The sequence below is a fragment of the Crocodylus siamensis genome, chromosome 9 (genome assembly GCF_052110815.1).
Source record: "Crocodylus siamensis isolate JL-2025a chromosome 9, ASM5211081v1, whole genome shotgun sequence".
Lineage (NCBI taxonomy): Eukaryota > Metazoa > Chordata > Crocodylia > Crocodylidae > Crocodylus > Crocodylus siamensis.
In genome coordinates, this window is record NC_143403.1 from 71351631 (window position 1) to 71368812 (window position 17182).

At 41.3% G+C, this 17182-nt stretch overlaps 1 protein-coding gene across 1 annotated transcript; it reads right to left on the bottom strand.

Annotated features, from left to right (window-relative positions):
* Window positions 1-383: 383 nt before the first annotated feature.
* TCTN1 (tectonic family member 1) lies at window positions 384-14074 on the bottom strand. Its single transcript, XM_090063238.1, has 14 exons — window positions 13756-14074; window positions 12812-12932; window positions 10079-10209; window positions 9119-9288; window positions 8348-8435; window positions 7352-7461; window positions 5215-5235; window positions 4490-4618; window positions 3407-3532; window positions 2946-3030; window positions 2357-2495; window positions 1888-2044; window positions 936-1052; window positions 384-529 (listed from the first exon to the last, which is right to left on the bottom strand). Exons 1-14 carry the CDS (start codon window positions 13904-13906, stop codon window positions 386-388), a joined length of 1689 nt encoding a protein of 562 aa, XP_089919364.1. The 5' UTR covers window positions 13907-14074; the 3' UTR covers window positions 384-385.
* Between the last annotated feature and the right edge of the window lie 3108 nt (window positions 14075-17182).

Here is a 17182-nt window from a genome sequence, read left to right on the forward strand (position 1 = left end):
TACTTCATGGTCAGGGCAGCTAGGATCTGGAACCAACTTCCAAGAGAAGTGGTGCTGGCTTCTACCCTGGGAGTCTTTAAGAGGAAGCTGAATGAACATCTTGCTGGGGTCATTTGACCCCAGTACTCTTTCCTGCCATGGCAGGGGTTGGACTTGATTATCTACTCGGGTCCCTTCCAACCCTAGAAACTATGAAACATAGGGCACTTCTGAAAATCCCCCCTTATGGGTGCAGATTTTGAAGAGGAGGGGGTTTTGGTCTTGGAGATTCTTTTGGAGGAGACAGAATAAGGAACTACATTTCCAGTTATCTTTAAAACCAGATGAATATTAAGTGATTCTTTAAGAACTAGAATATGAATGAGTGTTGGCTGCAGACTTACTTTTAAACAAAGGGAAAGAAAAAGTCAAAGGGCAGCTTGGCCTCAATGGTTGGCTGAGCTTTATAGCCTGGCTCTGCAGGTGCAGAAACATCAATGAAAGTAACAGAACTTGTTATCTGGAGAGTGTTTTTGCTTCCTAAATTAATCTGCAATGAAAACACAAGTGTTAAGCTCAGTCTGGTTTTGTAGGGCAGATTTCTCTCCCTACCCCCAACAGTTAGCTATTTGACTGTCATTTGTAAAACACATGTACCAACTTATTTCCAGAAGTGTGTATCCACCCTCTAATTTGTTAACCAGCAGCTCATGGCTGCACTTGATTTGGAGAGGAAAGAGAGATGCATACACTCTATTTTGACAGACAGTCTTAAGCTGGGGGCTGGTTTCTGACCAAGCTAAGGCAAACTTGTATAACCAGGCCTCAATTTGTGTGGGTTATAGGTAACGTACAATTACAGGTTTCTACAGCAGAAAAAAACCCTAACTAGTAAGTCCTCATTCTAACCAAAACAAACTGCTGTTCTACCCTTATCATGAAAGATAACTACGTACCGGGGAGGAAGTGATGCTTGCTGTAACGCTAATTATTTTAGCTTGTGGGTTGATCAAGGATCCATATTTAGTCCACTTCACTTCTATTTCAAATGATATGGGGAGCTGCCACGGGCCCTGAAAGTGGTACAAGCTCTGTCAGAGTAGCTATTACCATTTATTTTATTAAAACACTACAGTATAAAACACACAGCTCCAACCTAAGAAATTAGTAGAGAACATTTAATCCAAGCCATAATCTACAGCAGTGGTTTTCAACCTTCTTCATTAGCAGACCACTTTGGAAATTCTGAATGGAGGTGCAAACCTTACACCTTCAAGAGCAAATTGGATGCTTATCTTGCTGGGATCCTATGACCCCAGCTGACTTCCTGCCCTTTGGGCAGGGGGGCTGGACTCAATGATCTTCTGAGGTCCCTTCCAGCCCTAATGTCTACAAAATCTATGAAACCCCTCTGGATTGTAAATGAGGGTATTCACATACCTTTGCCTGATCATAGTCATCTTTTGCAGACCCCTTAGAGAGAGAGTTTGTAGACCACAGGTTGAAAACCACTAATCTACACACAATGCTGATGTCCATGTGCTGGTCATTTTACATGGGATAAGGTAAATCTTTAAAGCTTCAGTGACTTTCTACTGCAGACACAAATGGAGCTGTGCTTGTTTGTGATGTAGGACTGCTTGTTAAAGTAGGGCAGTATGATGCAAAATCTTCAAGATGTAAAAAAAGCTTAGTGGGTGTGTTAGGAATTCTTCCTTGGAAAACTGTATGAATATTTCAGGATGTTAAAAAACAAAAAACAAAACAAAACCAACACCCCCACAAACAAAAAAACGTTCTTGTTTGTGCATCAGGTATGGCAAAGGCCGTTCCTTAAGGGAAAATGGAAGTATGGGTATGCCAAGTAGTCTATAAGTTAAAGTGGAAGTATACTTAAGTTGTTCTCACATGTTCTGAAGAATGGATGCAAGTGATTGGCACCCAGTCCAATACATCTTGGGGCTGAGAATTGCCAAATGAGGCTACATATTCCGGAAAACTTTGTCCTTTTAGTACGTTCAGGACCGTTTGAGCCAGGAACTGGTATTCTGTATTTGCAGTAATTCTTGCAGGAAAACAAAAAAAATTAACTTAGTGAGATCCACTGGGTAAGTACAGCAAGAACTTCTTGCTCACACACTACAACATTCCTTTGGCCACAGCTGGTCATACATATACATACAAGCAACTATTTTCAGATAACTCACTGCAAATTTAAATATTTATTAAGAACAAGTACTCAAACCCCAATCCTCCTACATTTTTATATAAACAGCATCTAGTGGCTGAAAGGATTTTAATGGACACTATTACAGTGGTTTATAGTTTAAGGATAGGCTGACTGCAAGGAGCTGAATGGAAAAAGTTATCCTCTTACCGTAGTTTGCAACCAGATATCATGTTATAACCAAATAATACAGGAGTTCTGGCTCCTCCTATAGCTAAGCAGTCCTGGTTAGATGTGCTTCGCAGGATGGTAAGCTGACCATATTCATTAGTGCTCTGAATAATGCCAGATGTGATAGCAAACGATTAAGGAAAAAGTATTTAATGTTCTGGCACCGTGATAAAATAGAAAACCATAGTCGGTTCCTCAAAAATGCTAGTGCCACTGCTAGGGTAATTCAGGACATTCAAGAGCTGTTTAGAAATGCTGGAGTTAACTCAATTAGGCCCTGGTCCTGCTTTCACTAAAGTCTTTTGTTTGTCTGTAACTCTGCAGGGTTGAGCTACTAGCAATTGCTAAAATATGGGCTAGAGACAGGTGTTATATAACTGTTGGAAAACATAAAGCCATCAACCATCTTTGAAAATGGCCAGGAAGATGTACCAGCACAGGCACAACATCTAATTGCCTCCCCTTTATCACAAAAACTGAGCAATCAGGTTTTGGCCATCCACCCAAAGGATTTGCTTTAGGTAGTTTGGCAAAGCTGCTATAAGCCATAGTTAGCAATGAAAAGGATATCCGGGAGGTCTAAATCCTGCTCTTACAGGGTATCCAACGCTGTAACCAGGGTTTCCACTAAGAGGGATTGGCTTTGTGTTTAGCTGTAATATAAACTGCACAACATTAACTCCTACTCTTCATTTGGACAGTAAATTGGTTTGGGGTTACTAATCACATGGAAGTTGTTTGATTTATCAATCTACATGAGACTTTTCCTTAGGATTTAAAAGAATGCCTCCTAAAATCAGGGCTACACTTTCCTTTGCCTGGATATGGCCATATGCAGTCACCCATTTAATCTAGAAAAGGAAAGACAAGGTGTTTGGAGGATTCTAACACGTAGCTCTGAGATACTGCCTAGTTTGTTTATAAGATGGAACTATGTTTTATTTCACTGACTGCACTTGCTCCAATGCAGCTTAAGTTTTGTAATTAAGTATCTTTCAACAAGTCATCTATGACATTTTTAAAAGTTACCTGAGTAAAGCTAATTTCAAAGCTCTGCTGTACTGAAAGCACTGTACTGTTAATTATCCCGAGGACAAAAGAAACAGCTGCTTCTGTTATTTCTCCTGTATCTTTGTATGTAAGAAGATAACTTGCCTGAAAACAAACACAACATTGCATATTAATTAGAACAAGTAAATAAGAGTGTAAAAGCCAGAAAATACAGGGATTAGAGTCTTTTGCACGTTTCTGCCTTGCTTGAAGGGTAAACGTGCTTACTGAACCTCCTCACCATCTGGAAATATGCTGCATTCTCAGTTGCAGTATACCCAAGCAAAGTAACACAAAGCCACAGCGTGGCAGGATCAGCACTGCCGCTTTATAATAGTTACATATTAAAAGTCTGGCATGGCTGCATACCTAGCAGCAGTACATGTTTTGGTAAATAGTAATGTGCAGATTGATAAACGAATGGAGAGATGCCTTTCCCCAGATTCTAATTTTCTCCTGGCCAGTAGGAAAGATCCCATCTTTCCAACTAACCATGAGAAAGATAGAAAGACTGCTTAGTTATCCTAACTTGCCACCTCTCTCTCCTGCCTACAGAACTGAGAGACTCAAGCAGATGAAGAAGGTTGTCTCACCAGAGAGTAAAATGCAACACAAAGATGTGAGGATAAATTAGTATCCATTTCAAGAGACAGGAGCTAAAGGAATTGGGCCAAAATCAGTGTTACATGCTGATAATTAAGACTAGGTTAAAGCTCCCCAGATTTATCAAAATGTACTTCCTGATACAGCCTCCCCTCAGCCAATCCTCAAATCTAATTACTTCAAATGTAAAGAAATGAACCAGTGACTGGCACTATCCAAGAAAGACTGCTACTTATTCTGGTGTGCCTTTTCCCCTCTCTCTGGCCTAAGAGTAATCTTCTCCCAAAGATCACAGCATTTATTCATGTTGGTTTCTAAGCTCCATGTTGGTGTTTCAGTGTCATGCATGCACGCAAAATACCAATTATAGGCTGCCTCAAAGTCTCATGTTTTGAAGCAGAAGTTTCTAATCATGTGCATTTATTCAGAAATAAAAGGAAAAGGAATTTGTTTACCTACCCCAATAACTATGTTTGTGCACATGTTAACTTCCAAAAACATGGGGAACAACATGGCATCAGTGCTGTTAAGCAGAGTCCGAGTTCCATTCAGAGACTGGAAAGTTATGGACTGGACAGTGATATTCACCTAAAAACAAGCAAGTAACTTCTTAATATAGAGTATAATTGACTTGTTAGGCATATGCTATGAACTGGCCATGACAAATAGATACTTTTCTTCTTTGAAATAAATCCAACTGCTGTAAATCAAGCCTTAAAACAACTGCTAGCTACAAGCATTTGCCTGTATTCTTAGAAGTGCACAGCCTAAAACCTGCAAGAGAAAGCCACCCTCTGCTTTCTGTTCCATAAAGACAGCAGTCAATAAGGTTCTGTATAAAGAGCTGGCTTGCACGAATTCCTGAATGTAGCAGCCAAATGTTCTAGGTTTGTTAGCAAGTGCCAGCTGACCAAGTCTACAGGTACATTTGGGTAGAGATTTGTTCATCAGAATTAATAAGCAGCCTCAGAGGGTAGCTGCAAGCTCTAAAACACCCTGTTATTTGTAAGCTGCGCCATTATTGACAGAAGACATAGTTCCCATCTCCAAGTGAATATTTTGCTAGTGTTTAAACAGCAAGACTGGAAGCCTGGCTCCACAAGTCTCTGACAAATCTCCTTTTAACTTCAGTGGAGTCAGGACTTCATTCTCAGTGCATCTCAACTAAGAAATATGATACTTACCATCTGACTTGAGTTGGGTACCTAGGAAAGAATAAAAGAGCAATTTCAAAGCAGCACTGAAAATATTAGGTAGCTACAAACAGCTTATAAGTAAATAAGGTAAGAGTTTACAGCTTAAAGGCTTTGCTACTTCCTTCTCTTTTGCCAACAATTATTACAATGGCTTTCATATCATGGGAATAACCAGACATACCATGTATTATCCACAAGGTTGAAATGTTAGTGACTAACATGACTAATTTCTACACCCTTGATCCCCAATGCTCACTGAAATAAATGGAAAGTTTCCACTTGATTTCAGTGGACCTTGCCTCAGGCCCAAGTTTGGATATGTACAAATTCATAAAACAGCAAAGAATAGGTGGATCCAACATTTTTTTTTACAAGGGCATTGAATCTTGGCTGCTCTACCTTCTCCTGACATATGGGGTCTGTTTGCAACTGTGATTCTGACTGCAGAAATAGCATTTGTGGTTTACCTGACAGCTGTTTGTGTGTCAGACTTCTTTGCTTATTGCTACAGTAATTCTGCAGAACCGGTACAGCTATAAATGGGTAAGAGTCTTGCAATATACATAAATTATGAGCTAGATCATGTTTTGTGATGGGTTTCTTGTTTTTTTTTTGCAATGACACGCAGATGGAACAAAGCTAAAAACAGTTTGGCTTGGTAAACTGGGCAAAGCTGACAGAGATTTCTCTGACAAAATGTTAATGAAAAGGTACAGTAGATACGTTCATTAAAGGTACAGGTCGGGTGTAGAGGGGACAGTCTTCAAAGCTATATTTTAACAACAACATTATGAAAAAGAATGGTTACACACCCCAGAGTAAATGTGATTCAACAAGCTATTGCAGCTAAAGTGGATCTCGCTGTGTAGGCATGCAAGACTGGACTTTTTTCTGAATAGCAGTGCTCATGGTTTCCAGCCTAGAGTTCTACACTTTAATGATGTGCTGTTGAGACCTTCCTGCTTACTGGACATCGTCTTGGAGAGCAGCCTGACCTGAGCCAGAGCTGACAGTGTTGCAGGTAAAGTCTGAGGAGCCGTGTCATGTACACATGAACTGACATAAGACCAAGCATTGTCAGACATTTCAGTATTATCATAGTTAAGATAGCTGGGAGTTCAAGTATATGTAAGAACTAGACCCTGCCCTTGAGACAGCTATGCTGCTTCTTATCAGAGTCAATTAAATCTCCTGCGTTTGGTCATTTTTGGTAGCTGACCTAGGGAGACAGCCAGTTGACACAGGCTTGCTGCTGTCTCTGCTGGGATGCATCTCTAATCCCTCCAGGGAGGCGCAGCTGTGAATGCCTTGCCTTCTCAGTCAAAACAGTTCAGCTCACAAAGATTAGAGTGTTCTTGTTCATTTGCTACTCCGAGGTTCTAAGTGCTGATGTCAGGCTAAGGCATTTGTGGCGTAGTCTGTAACAATACTGGGGAGCCACATTTCCTTGGTTTCCCCCCACAGGGGTGAGCTCTTGCAGGATACTCAACATGACAGCCCACAGTTGAATATGGTAGTGAAAATTAAGCATTAACATAACAGAGGTAGATCAGATCGTATTAGGGTTCTCCCTCAATGCGGTCCACAGGAACTAAAGGAGGGCCAGAGCTATTTTTTCCTTTGTGCCCTTAGATGGGAGCAGAAGTTATGCATGTGACAGTGACAAACACTGCTATTTAAAACATCCTGTCCTGATACACACAGGTACCTCTACAGTGGGATCCATTCTGACATGCTTTCCAACCATAAGCATTGACCCCACTCAAATAACTTCTGATCTGCCATCAGATGAAGCACTTCAGCAGCAGGCTCTTTAAAAAAGTTTAGGTGCAGATGTGAAAAAAAACTGAAATCACTGCCATTAGTTCACTCAAAAGTCCCAGAAAAGCAGTGCCCCAAGTTGCCTGAACTGACTACTGTATGCATTTCACCTCTGCAAGCTTGAAAGGAAAAATGTTTACAAGATATGAAGTTTCTTCCCTCAAATCCAAGCTCACCACTTCAATTCCTAACAGAAACAGAGCATCAACCCGCCTCCCTTAGGAAATGGACACTGCTTCATTCTAAAGATGTGGGAAAAAGAAATAACTGTCAGCCATGTGATGCATTTTAAAGCTATACTTGCCACTAAAATTTGGGAGCTGGTGTAGAACAGCATACCGAGTTCTTGAATAGCACCACAGCTTTCTGCATTTATCATTCTACTGCACTTTGTAGCCTGGTTTACTAGAAAACCTGGGGGAAGGAGACAAGCAAAGGACATAAGAGTACCAAGAAAATGCAGCACAGAAAGCAATCCCGAGGCAGCTGACAAATGAAAAACTGCTGTAGCTCATAACACCTCCCAACAGCCCATGATCTCAGCTTGGAATCAGTGCCCATGACTGCACATCCAAACAGCCTAACCACAGCCGAGAAGCTTTATTATTTTTTCAGGGAACATCCTGCTATTCCAGGTTAAATTCAACGCTGACCATTTATTTTTCCATTACAATTATAAACAAAAATTTGGAAGAGAAATCATTTACATGAAAGGAAGGAGCACTTGTGCCTTTTTCCCCCCTTAGCTAGGGATTTGCCACATTTCTCTCCCCATTATGTGTTCCATAACAGCATTCTTATTGATAGCATAGTGGCTTTTGTAACATACAGCACACATGGCTTTGTATTTCTCTCTACAGTATTTTGAGACACTTAATAGGGATATAACTCTGGGGCCCAATCCTCTAGGTCTTTCTTTGTCAAATAATGCTCACCTGTGCTAGGAGCCTCATTAGCTTCATTAAGACTCCTTGTAAAAGCTGCAGGTGGCATGCTACTCTACTGCATCCATGCTCTACTAGTTCCAGAATGGGTTAAAGAAATAGAGCATCAACCCGCCTCCCTTATTTTGACAAGACCCCAAAGTATTTATATGCAACCCTTAATGCACTTGCAACACAGGTACCTCTTGATGAGCTGCAAAAGGCACTAAAGCACCTGAAGAACATTTTTTAATAAGACTTTATCCAGCTTTGCAAATGTAACCATGCTAATTCATTTGATTCATCTATAAAATGAAGTAGCAGGATAAGAATACAGTCAAGAGAGGATACACAGGAGTTCAAATATATTCTCCAACCTGCGGGATTAGCATCAGAGCACTGAGAGGAGACAGTGGGACTGGGGAGTCTCAGAAATGCATCGGCTGTCTGTATAGGAACACCATACTGCCAAACAAAAAGACAGACCCAAGCATGCAGGTTTATGTCCAGCTCACAGAAAACTTTGTAAAAAACTTATCTTAGCAGAACTCAGAATGTTGTTTGATTCCACTATTGTTTCCAAGCAACTAAACTTCTCCATTCACAAATATTTAAGTCAAGATGATATTTAATTGTAGTATTTACTGCTAAACTAAACGTTTGTTATAATCCTAGGTAACCCTCCAAAATATCTTGAGTAATTTGAAAAAAAAGAGAAACAAACCAAGCAACCCCCCCAAGCAACAACAAATATCCTCGAAGACAATAGATAAAACCCACTTTTTAGAAGTTTGCAGTTACAAATTAATAGATAAGCCCCAGTGACTAGACTGCAATAGCCCTTTCAGTTATGTTTTTCCTCCTCACTTATAAAACAAGGAAAGTACACATGCTTCCCAGATGTTGAAAATCCACTTTGGTTTTTAAGAAGACATAATGCTAAATGCTGCAATATAGTCTTCTAGCACTGACATGTTTATATTTAATGAAGGACAATAAAATCTGCTGCATTTTTTTTTCAGAAAAAATAGTTCCACTTTCAAGTTTATTCAACTATCAAATGATGCAGTAGTGAGAAAGGCATTATGGCATCATAGTAACAAGGATATCTGAAACTGTAAATGAAAAATGAACTAGACTATTCTTACCTCATATCTAGCTGTTTCATTTGAATAGAAGAAGGGACTCTGTGCATCCAATTCAGTACTCAAAATATCAGATTCAGCACTGAAAGCAGCACCTCCAAACTGTTCAAGCAAGTGATCAAAGTTTTGAGCTGTTGGCGTTTCAGGAGGAATAAAAGACAGTGCTTGTTTATCTGTCAAAAACATTGTAGAGAGAAAATTTTAGAACAAGTTACAGAAATAGTGTTTAACATACATGTCTACTATGGACTTAGGAACACATTCTTAGATATTATAAACATAGGAACCCCAAATGCCAAAGTGGAAGACCATTTTTCAGTGTTTTCCAAGAAGCAGGTTTTTCAACCATGAGTTGGCTCTATTCAAGAAAGCACCTAACCCTTTGCTCTGAAGTTTAAGGACATGCTCAAATGCTTTTCTAATTTTGAGGTCTTTAAGATCAACATTTCTTCTATGACCAAACACACCAAAAACATTTTGGTTAGCATTCACACTTGCTAGAAAGTACGCATGGTTGTCAAGTGACTTTCAGTCATGAGGGTATGACTGAAAAACAGAAAAACAGGCAGCACCAATCCTTTTTGATTTATTTGGAAGCTCCTTCAAGATGGACCTGGAAAGATTTGTCAAGTTACCATTAGTTGCAGTTAGACCTGCTACTGACTGAAATTCTCTCCCATGACCATTTGTGATAGAAGTTTTCAGCCATCAGCAGTTAGAGCCAATCCCATTTTCTCTACAGAGTGACTCTCTATAAAAGCAAAACATCTTGGAGGTGCCTTTTGGAGTTTTACCAGGATTAGGAATATATCTTCACCACCTCCTTCCCACACTCCACCACTGTAGAGGATAATCAGTCTTCTGGCAAAAAGCATGTTACTTAGAGTTTTGGTCTTAATTTCTAATAACCAAAGGATGTAAAAAGGCAGGCTTAGAAGGCATAACAAATATAGAACTACTTACAGTTTACAATTTGAATACAGAAAATGTTTGGATTTAATTGGTCAATTAATTTAAATATCCTTTCAGGTGGGTGTGCTGTAACATCAATTGAATATATAGCTGCTTCCCGACTACAAAGCTGGCTGTCACCTCTGTGGATTTAAAAAAAAATAAAAAGACACACAGATTCAACAAAGTTAGTCCCAAGAGCATCATCTTAAAAGTCCTTGCATGCATATATTATTGTGGCAAACGGAAAGTCATAGATGCAATACTTTTAATAATCTGGTTTGAAGATAATTTATGCAGCCTTATAAAAAAAATTACCATTTCATATTGCGTATCCAGTAACCAAGAACAGTAAGTAGTGGTACTTGGGCACCTTTCACCAACTATTTCAGAAAAGAGAGAAGTAGCGGCAGCAGAAGTTTGAAGCAAGATAAGAGGCAGCTAGTGGAGATAAAGGGCATCTGATGAAAATGATGTAAGAGGTAAGGTGACAAATTGGAAGGTATCCAATTGGCTTCAGATAGCACAATGAAGAATGTATTACAGAGAGATTGAAAGCTATGTAATGTTTCTTTTTGCTTGGAATTAGGTTAACTGTAGCGAGAGCTGCAAGCAGGTCAGGAGAAAATGAGGTGCCTGGATTTAAAAGAGCAGTGAAATTATAATTCATCTTCTAAAAATTCAGAATTAGCTATACACAATGCAGAAGAGACAGGGGATGGATTTAGAACCATGTAGGCTACCAGCATCCTCAGGGAAGATCATGCCAGAAGCTGGTTTTGTACAAGTTTGTTTGACAAGTTAGCCTCAGTGGCTAGCAGATGTTACACCTGGACACAGCAATGCCCAGTGAAATACTGTCAGGTTGACCTGAATACACAGAAGTGACTTGTATGATCAAGTGAATAGATAATGCAAAAATAGTCAAGAGCAGGGGAAGTAGTTTATCAAAATGAACAAAAATGGCCACAGACTATATGTAATCTAGAGGCCTATTTTTCAGAGGCGGGGGGTGTGTTAAGTGATTCTAAGTAGACTTGACCTGATAGGCAGGAAGTTGTAAGCTTTATAACATAGTGATTACTGTCTGTTCTTTAGGGTCACAAAGATCACTTCATCTTATGATCTGCTACAATCCTTGCAGGAACACAGCTGTTTACATGTGCAGTGCCACGTAATACCAAAGCCCTGACCACTCATGGTCATTGAAAATCCTTTACCACATCTCACAAAAGATCTTGACAAAAAATATATACTGCTTAATTTTATGCCTTTCTAGTTAACAGGGCCAGAATATGCACAGCTGGGGATTAAACTGTCATTCAGAAACTCATTATTAGACCTTTCTGAAATATATATAAATACCTATAAATAGGTAGCAATGTGCATTGTGTGCAAGAACAATGAGAAACAGCAGTCCTAGGTGACTGCTGATGCAAATTTCAAAGAATCAGGAACCAGCACTCAAATCGGGGTAATTTATTCAGGAAGTGGGCTGAAGAGCTATACTTATTGTTCTGAAAAGTCACATGGAGCTATTTTAAATTGAGTCTAAAATGAGCTTTGTTAACTCCTGTTTAAGAAGCTGAAGCCTACACAAAACGTACTAAAATGGACTATAACTGCACAAAAAGGAAACAATGGTCAGTACAATTATCTTGATTTTTGGAATATATTTTAATATTGTCCTCTATAACTTCCAAAGGCTGCTGGAGAGAGGAGAGAAAGAATGCTTTCTCCTAGAGAGAACAAAGATCAGCTCATGGTACTTAATGATGGCTCTGATTCTCTCATGTTTCTGGTTAACATCATTATAACTCCTACAGGCAGGGTTTTCAAACTATCACGGGTAGACCAGTAGTGCTAAGACACACTTTAAATTTACCCAAGTCCTGGGGCAGATCTAGACTGCAGGAGCTGTTTCAGGGCCGGATTCACCAGGCCAGCAACAACTGTTGTGGGTCTGCATTCAAGTGGCATTATGGAGCCAGGGGTTGTGCTTGGGTGGTGGCATGGGGGCAGGCAGCAGTGTGGGTCTGGGAGCCTGCTGGCAGTAGCCATGTCCATTGGGGTCCAGGAACCCTAAATTCTGTGGGAGGCCACTTTCCCCAGTTGGCTGGACTACTGGTGAGCCTGATCCAGCCCACAAGCTATATGCCTGACACCCCTGTGTCAAGACACTGAGTCTGTTTTGACACAGAAATCAAACACAGCCTGTTTCAAGCCCAAACTTTTTGTGGAGGTCTCCCATCCGGGCAGACAGACTTAGCCCCAGGCACAGAGAATGACATACTAACTTAAGTGAAAACCCTGTAGTTCCCAAGCCTGTCTCACATAGCCACCCAAAGCGATAACAGGTAGACACTGCATCACCTCATCCTCATGTCAGGTGTAGGCTGAAATCAATCCTAAGGCAAGAGTAGGAATTTAAGTATCAGACTATGCTTTAGTGAAGAAAGATTCTACACCACAGAACTACTGATAATATCCCCACACTCCTCAAAAGGGACCTTTTACAATGTGGTATTTTCTGCAGTGAGAGAGAGCTTTACATCTCAAGAGACCTTTATCTCCCCATTCCTTGGAAATGTTCTTTGGCTGTAAAGACAGACCACTGAAACTTTAACTGCAGGACCAAGTCTCCACCCACTGAGATCAAAGGACATTTTCTTTCAGAATTCAATGGAGAATGTAACATGGTTCTGTAATTTCAACTTGAAAAATTATAATAATTTATAAACTTACGTGACAATGGGAACTGAACACGTAGTGAAGAGGCTGAAGTCCGCAGCGCTGCAATCTGGGTCACAGCAGCAATTGATGTCACACTGTGCCACCAACAGGTTACAGACGCACAGCTTCGCAACTGGAGAGAACATTTAAAATACACTTGGGATTGGAGGTTAGTGTGTTACAGCACAGTCCCTAGCACCCGTTCTTCACACTGCCTGGAAGTTTCTATCCAAGTTCTCAGATGTTAGCATTTTTAAAAGCCATGGGGCTACTTTATAGATAAAGAATTCCTCTCAAGCCGTTAATCTGCTAGGAGCAAATTACCAGTGAATCTGTATTGCTTGTGAGCCCAAAACGTGGGCTTAAAGTGCCAAATAATGATCGTGACATGAGATTCAGAGAGAAAGGGCAGTCTAAATGATATAGGAATATTAGCAAAATTTGATTACACCAAATCCCACCGAGCAGGCGTGACCCAGAGAAGAGCAATATGTTTTTCTGATGCTCTACTCGAAGCAAAGCTGCTGGTTTGTTGATTTAAAAAAAAAAAATGTTCTCTCTTTCCTCTTCTGGAGACTGGAAAGGTGCAAGCAATGCAAAAGCTTGTTTCCATAAAATAAAGCGGCAGGCTCACAGCAGGAGGAGACATCTGTCAGGCACAATACTTACGGTTATAAACAAGAACCTGCTCTTTTAATGCCCGTAACTCAGCGCACCAAACTCAAAACCAAAATATTTGATGGTGGATGCCAGGCAATGCAGGGCCTGATCCTGGCACCTGCAAATTGGTGAAGGCGAGACAGGGCCCTGCCCAGAGCCTGATCCCGGCGCAGGGCCCGATCCTGGCGCTCGGCCAATGCCTCCAAAGACGCGCGGAGTGTCCTGTCCCCGCTCCCGGGCCTTTCCCGCTACGTCCCTGCCCGTACTCCTCCGGGGCGAGGGTCGTCAGCACCCACCGTCCGTGAGCGGAGCCGCCGCCGGGGGGGAGGCGCGGGGCAGCCACGGGGGCTCGGCGCTGGGGACCGGCTCGGCCCGCCCGGCCGGGAGCGGGAGCGGGAGCGGGAGCAGCAGCAGCAGCAGAGCGCCGAGCTGCAACACCGCCGCCATGGCTGCCCCGGCTCCGCGGCCGCAGTCACCAGGCAACCGCCGCGAAGCATCACGGGAGAGACGGTCCGCCGCCGCGGAGCATCACGGGAGAGACGCTAATGTACCGCCGCAGGGCATGACGGGAGAGGAGCTAACGCAGCCGCGGGCCACAGAGGGTAGTTCTACTACCGCGGGGCATCATGGGAGAGAAGCTAATGTCCCGCCGCGGGGCATGCCGGGAGAGTGGCTCTGAGGGGCCAGGCTGACAGGTGGGTGGCCTCGTAACGGTCCCTGGTGCTCTTCCATGAGGGGCCCGGGCTCCCCCTTGGGGCAGGCGAGCAGGCTGCGGGCTTGGCCCCCAAACACGATTCCTGCCTTGCGTGGTTTTCTTGGCGGGGGAGCTGGGCGGGGAGTGTAACGACCATGTAAGGACACGGGCCTGGGGCAGCGGGAGGGTCGCCTCGGGGCAGCGTCTCTACCGACTTCCCTGGGAGAGCTGCAAAGATCGTGGCTCTCACGGCTTGACGTGCTAGTGGCCCCTTAGTAAGGAATTGTATGGAGCTGTCCTGATCCCGTGTTGAACTAAATGCTACTGGACGGCTGCAAAATAAAAGTGAAGTGATCCGTTATCGCAAGCTTATTCTCTGTAACGCTAATTTAAAAAAGTATTATTTTCTTAAGAAAAGCATTCTGTCCTTTAAGACACTTCCAGGTCACGATAAACGTTCACGAGTTAATATTTGGCACACCTCTGAGAGGTGTGTAAGAAATTTTTATGCCCATTTCCCAGCTGGGGAAACTGGTGGACCTAAATAGTGTTGAACTGGCTTGTCCCATTAATCTGACTCAGGAGTGTTACCTTTCAGGACTGTCTTCTACACAACAGACAGCGGTGCTCCCTTAGTTCTAGGGAAAGCTGCTATTTAACTATCACTATTTCATTTGAAAAAATGATTTTCCTGAAAGACAGCTGCATTCAACACAAAGTTGCTGAAGGATATCTGTAGTGAATTATTTAAAATCCCATAGCTTTTGTTGTTGTTATTATTCTCCCACCAGGGTTGTGGGGAAACACAGCAGCTAACACAGGGATAATTTAGATCTAGGCCTCAGGGAGTTTCCAACATTATCATTACCTTCCTCAACCTGGTGGAAGCACGCATCAGTAATGCTGTCTGAAGGCCACGTGGTCTTATAATAGAGCTAGTTTCCATTTTGTGCAGCACTGTTATCCCTTATGAGCAGAGATCTTGGTTTTCTCTGATTTAAAAAAAATCTCCAATTTTCAGTTAAAAAAAAGTAACACCAAATCCACGTTTCTGTGCTTAAAATGAAACACCACTGTATAGATATCTGTATTAGTGGTGTTTCATTTTAAGCATGGAAAAATGTGGATTTGGCATTACTTTTTTTTAACCGAAAATTGGGGATTTTTTTAAATTGGAGAAAACCAGGATCCCTGCTTATGAGAGCTTAATGCACCACAGATAACTGTGATTTTACTTATGCTTCTCAGGCCACATATTTTTTTCAGTTTCTTCTGGAATCAGTCATATCTCTTGTCTTTTCTTCCATTTCAATTGAACATTTTTCATGAAGTGGAAAATAGAAGTCCATAATGAAGCACTGTCTTCTTTTCTATAACCAGCCTTCCAGCACATATTTCATAAACAGTGGGCATGTCTACACATTAATTAATGTGCTGCAAAATCAGCACTATTGTGCATTGGCACTGGCACATGTGTTTTTGTGATGTTAATGCACAGTAGACTAATTCTACTGCGCATTAGCACAGGTTTTGCCTGCCATACTAATCCGCAGTAGAATTAGTCTACTGTGCTCAAAGCATCTTGTGTAGACACACCCAGTAAGAATTAATAATCCTGTGATGTTTTGACCCTCTCTTTCTCTACAACTGTGTAGTAATTGTACACCTCTTGCTTTTTAGCCCAGGCTTCTTGCAGAGTATTCCTTGTAAAATGCTGCTGGTTGGTCATGGCGTACTTCATGTGCATCTCTGGTCAATTTGGTACATCCACTTAAATGACGACTAAAATTATCCAGGTCTTGGCCATGCACTCAGGACTTCGATCTTTCTGACCTGACCTTTGCTTTTACATAATTCGTGGAAATAATCTGCTCCTGTGTGGCCATAATTAAACTGTCACTTTCTCTTTTCAGTCATTTCAGAAACCACTTATAATTCCCTCTGATATATTTTACTACAAAACTTTCATGTAATTCTTTATCCATTTCTGTCTACTTATCTCTCGTTGTTCTTTGTATGATGATTTACTGCTAATAAGAATGTTTGCATCATTGAGTTGTGATCCAAGATCCAGACAATCCATCTTCTGTTTCTCATATAGTTCACTATCATTACACACTCTTGTTCCACAACATCCTCAGCTGCTCTCAGCCCTTTTCCTCCATCCTTCCTGTCAGCATAAAGCCTGTCCACTTCTGATTTCATGTTCATTACAAAAAACATCATTAACTTCCTCCTAGTCTCCCTGTCCTCTCCCCTTATCTCAGTTGTCATCCAGGTTACCACTGGCATGTAATAACACAAAGCTGGAATGGTGCAGATGTTTGTTGACTGAACTGTATTTTGTGTATTGAGCTCTGTTTTCAACTAATCTCCTAAAATACTTTTTCTTCGGTGTTTCCTTCATTTCTTCACCAACCTTTTCCTTCTGAAGAAATTTGAAATATTTATAATATTCTAAAATGTTAATGTATTTTGTTTCCTATTTCTATCCCCTGCAAGATTTGTGCAATTCCTTTTAGGATTTTAAGAGGTTTTTTTAGCTGGATTGCCATAATCTGCACTTTTCTTTGATTTATCAGGCCACATGATTTGAAGTTTCTTTTTTTTTCAGTGCACTTTCCTGAAGGATTGTAGAGTGCCTTGCTTTCCCATAGCTTTATTAAAATATCTGTCCCACTTTGTTCATTTATTATCATATTCTTTTCATCCCTCTGCTCCAACTCTGAACATTTTCCTCTGGCCATTTTCAAACAACCTGTTTTGCTGACACTATTGTTGTTTCTTTTTTGTTTCTTAAGTACTGCTGACTCTACCAAGAGCTTCTGCTTCAACTCCTTTTATGTCTCTGTGTTGTTATAATATGAAAGTCAGAATGTCTCCTGCAACTCCATTATTATTGATTTCTCCTTGTCATCCAACTGACTTACCTTTTTTACATTTTTTGACCAGTTTTGTCTCCCAGTGATTCCTTTTCTTTGGAAAGGTTTGTTTATTTCCCTTTCTGCCACTAATTCCTAATTTTCCCA

Bases quoted from the DNA above. Each gene is read 5' to 3' on its own strand.
- TCTN1 (XM_090063238.1), bottom strand. From the start codon at position 13,906: ATGGCGGCGGTGTTGCAGCTCGGCGCTCTGCTGCTGCTGCTGCTCCCG. The intron at 10,210-12,811 runs GTAAGTTTATAA...TTAAATCCACAG, and splicing joins TGTTCAGTTCCCATTGTCAC to AGGTGACAGCCAGCTTTGTA. The intron at 1,053-1,887 runs GTGAGAACAACT...TACCACTTTCAG, and splicing joins GCATCCATTCTTCAGAACAT to GGCCCGTGGCAGCTCCCCAT.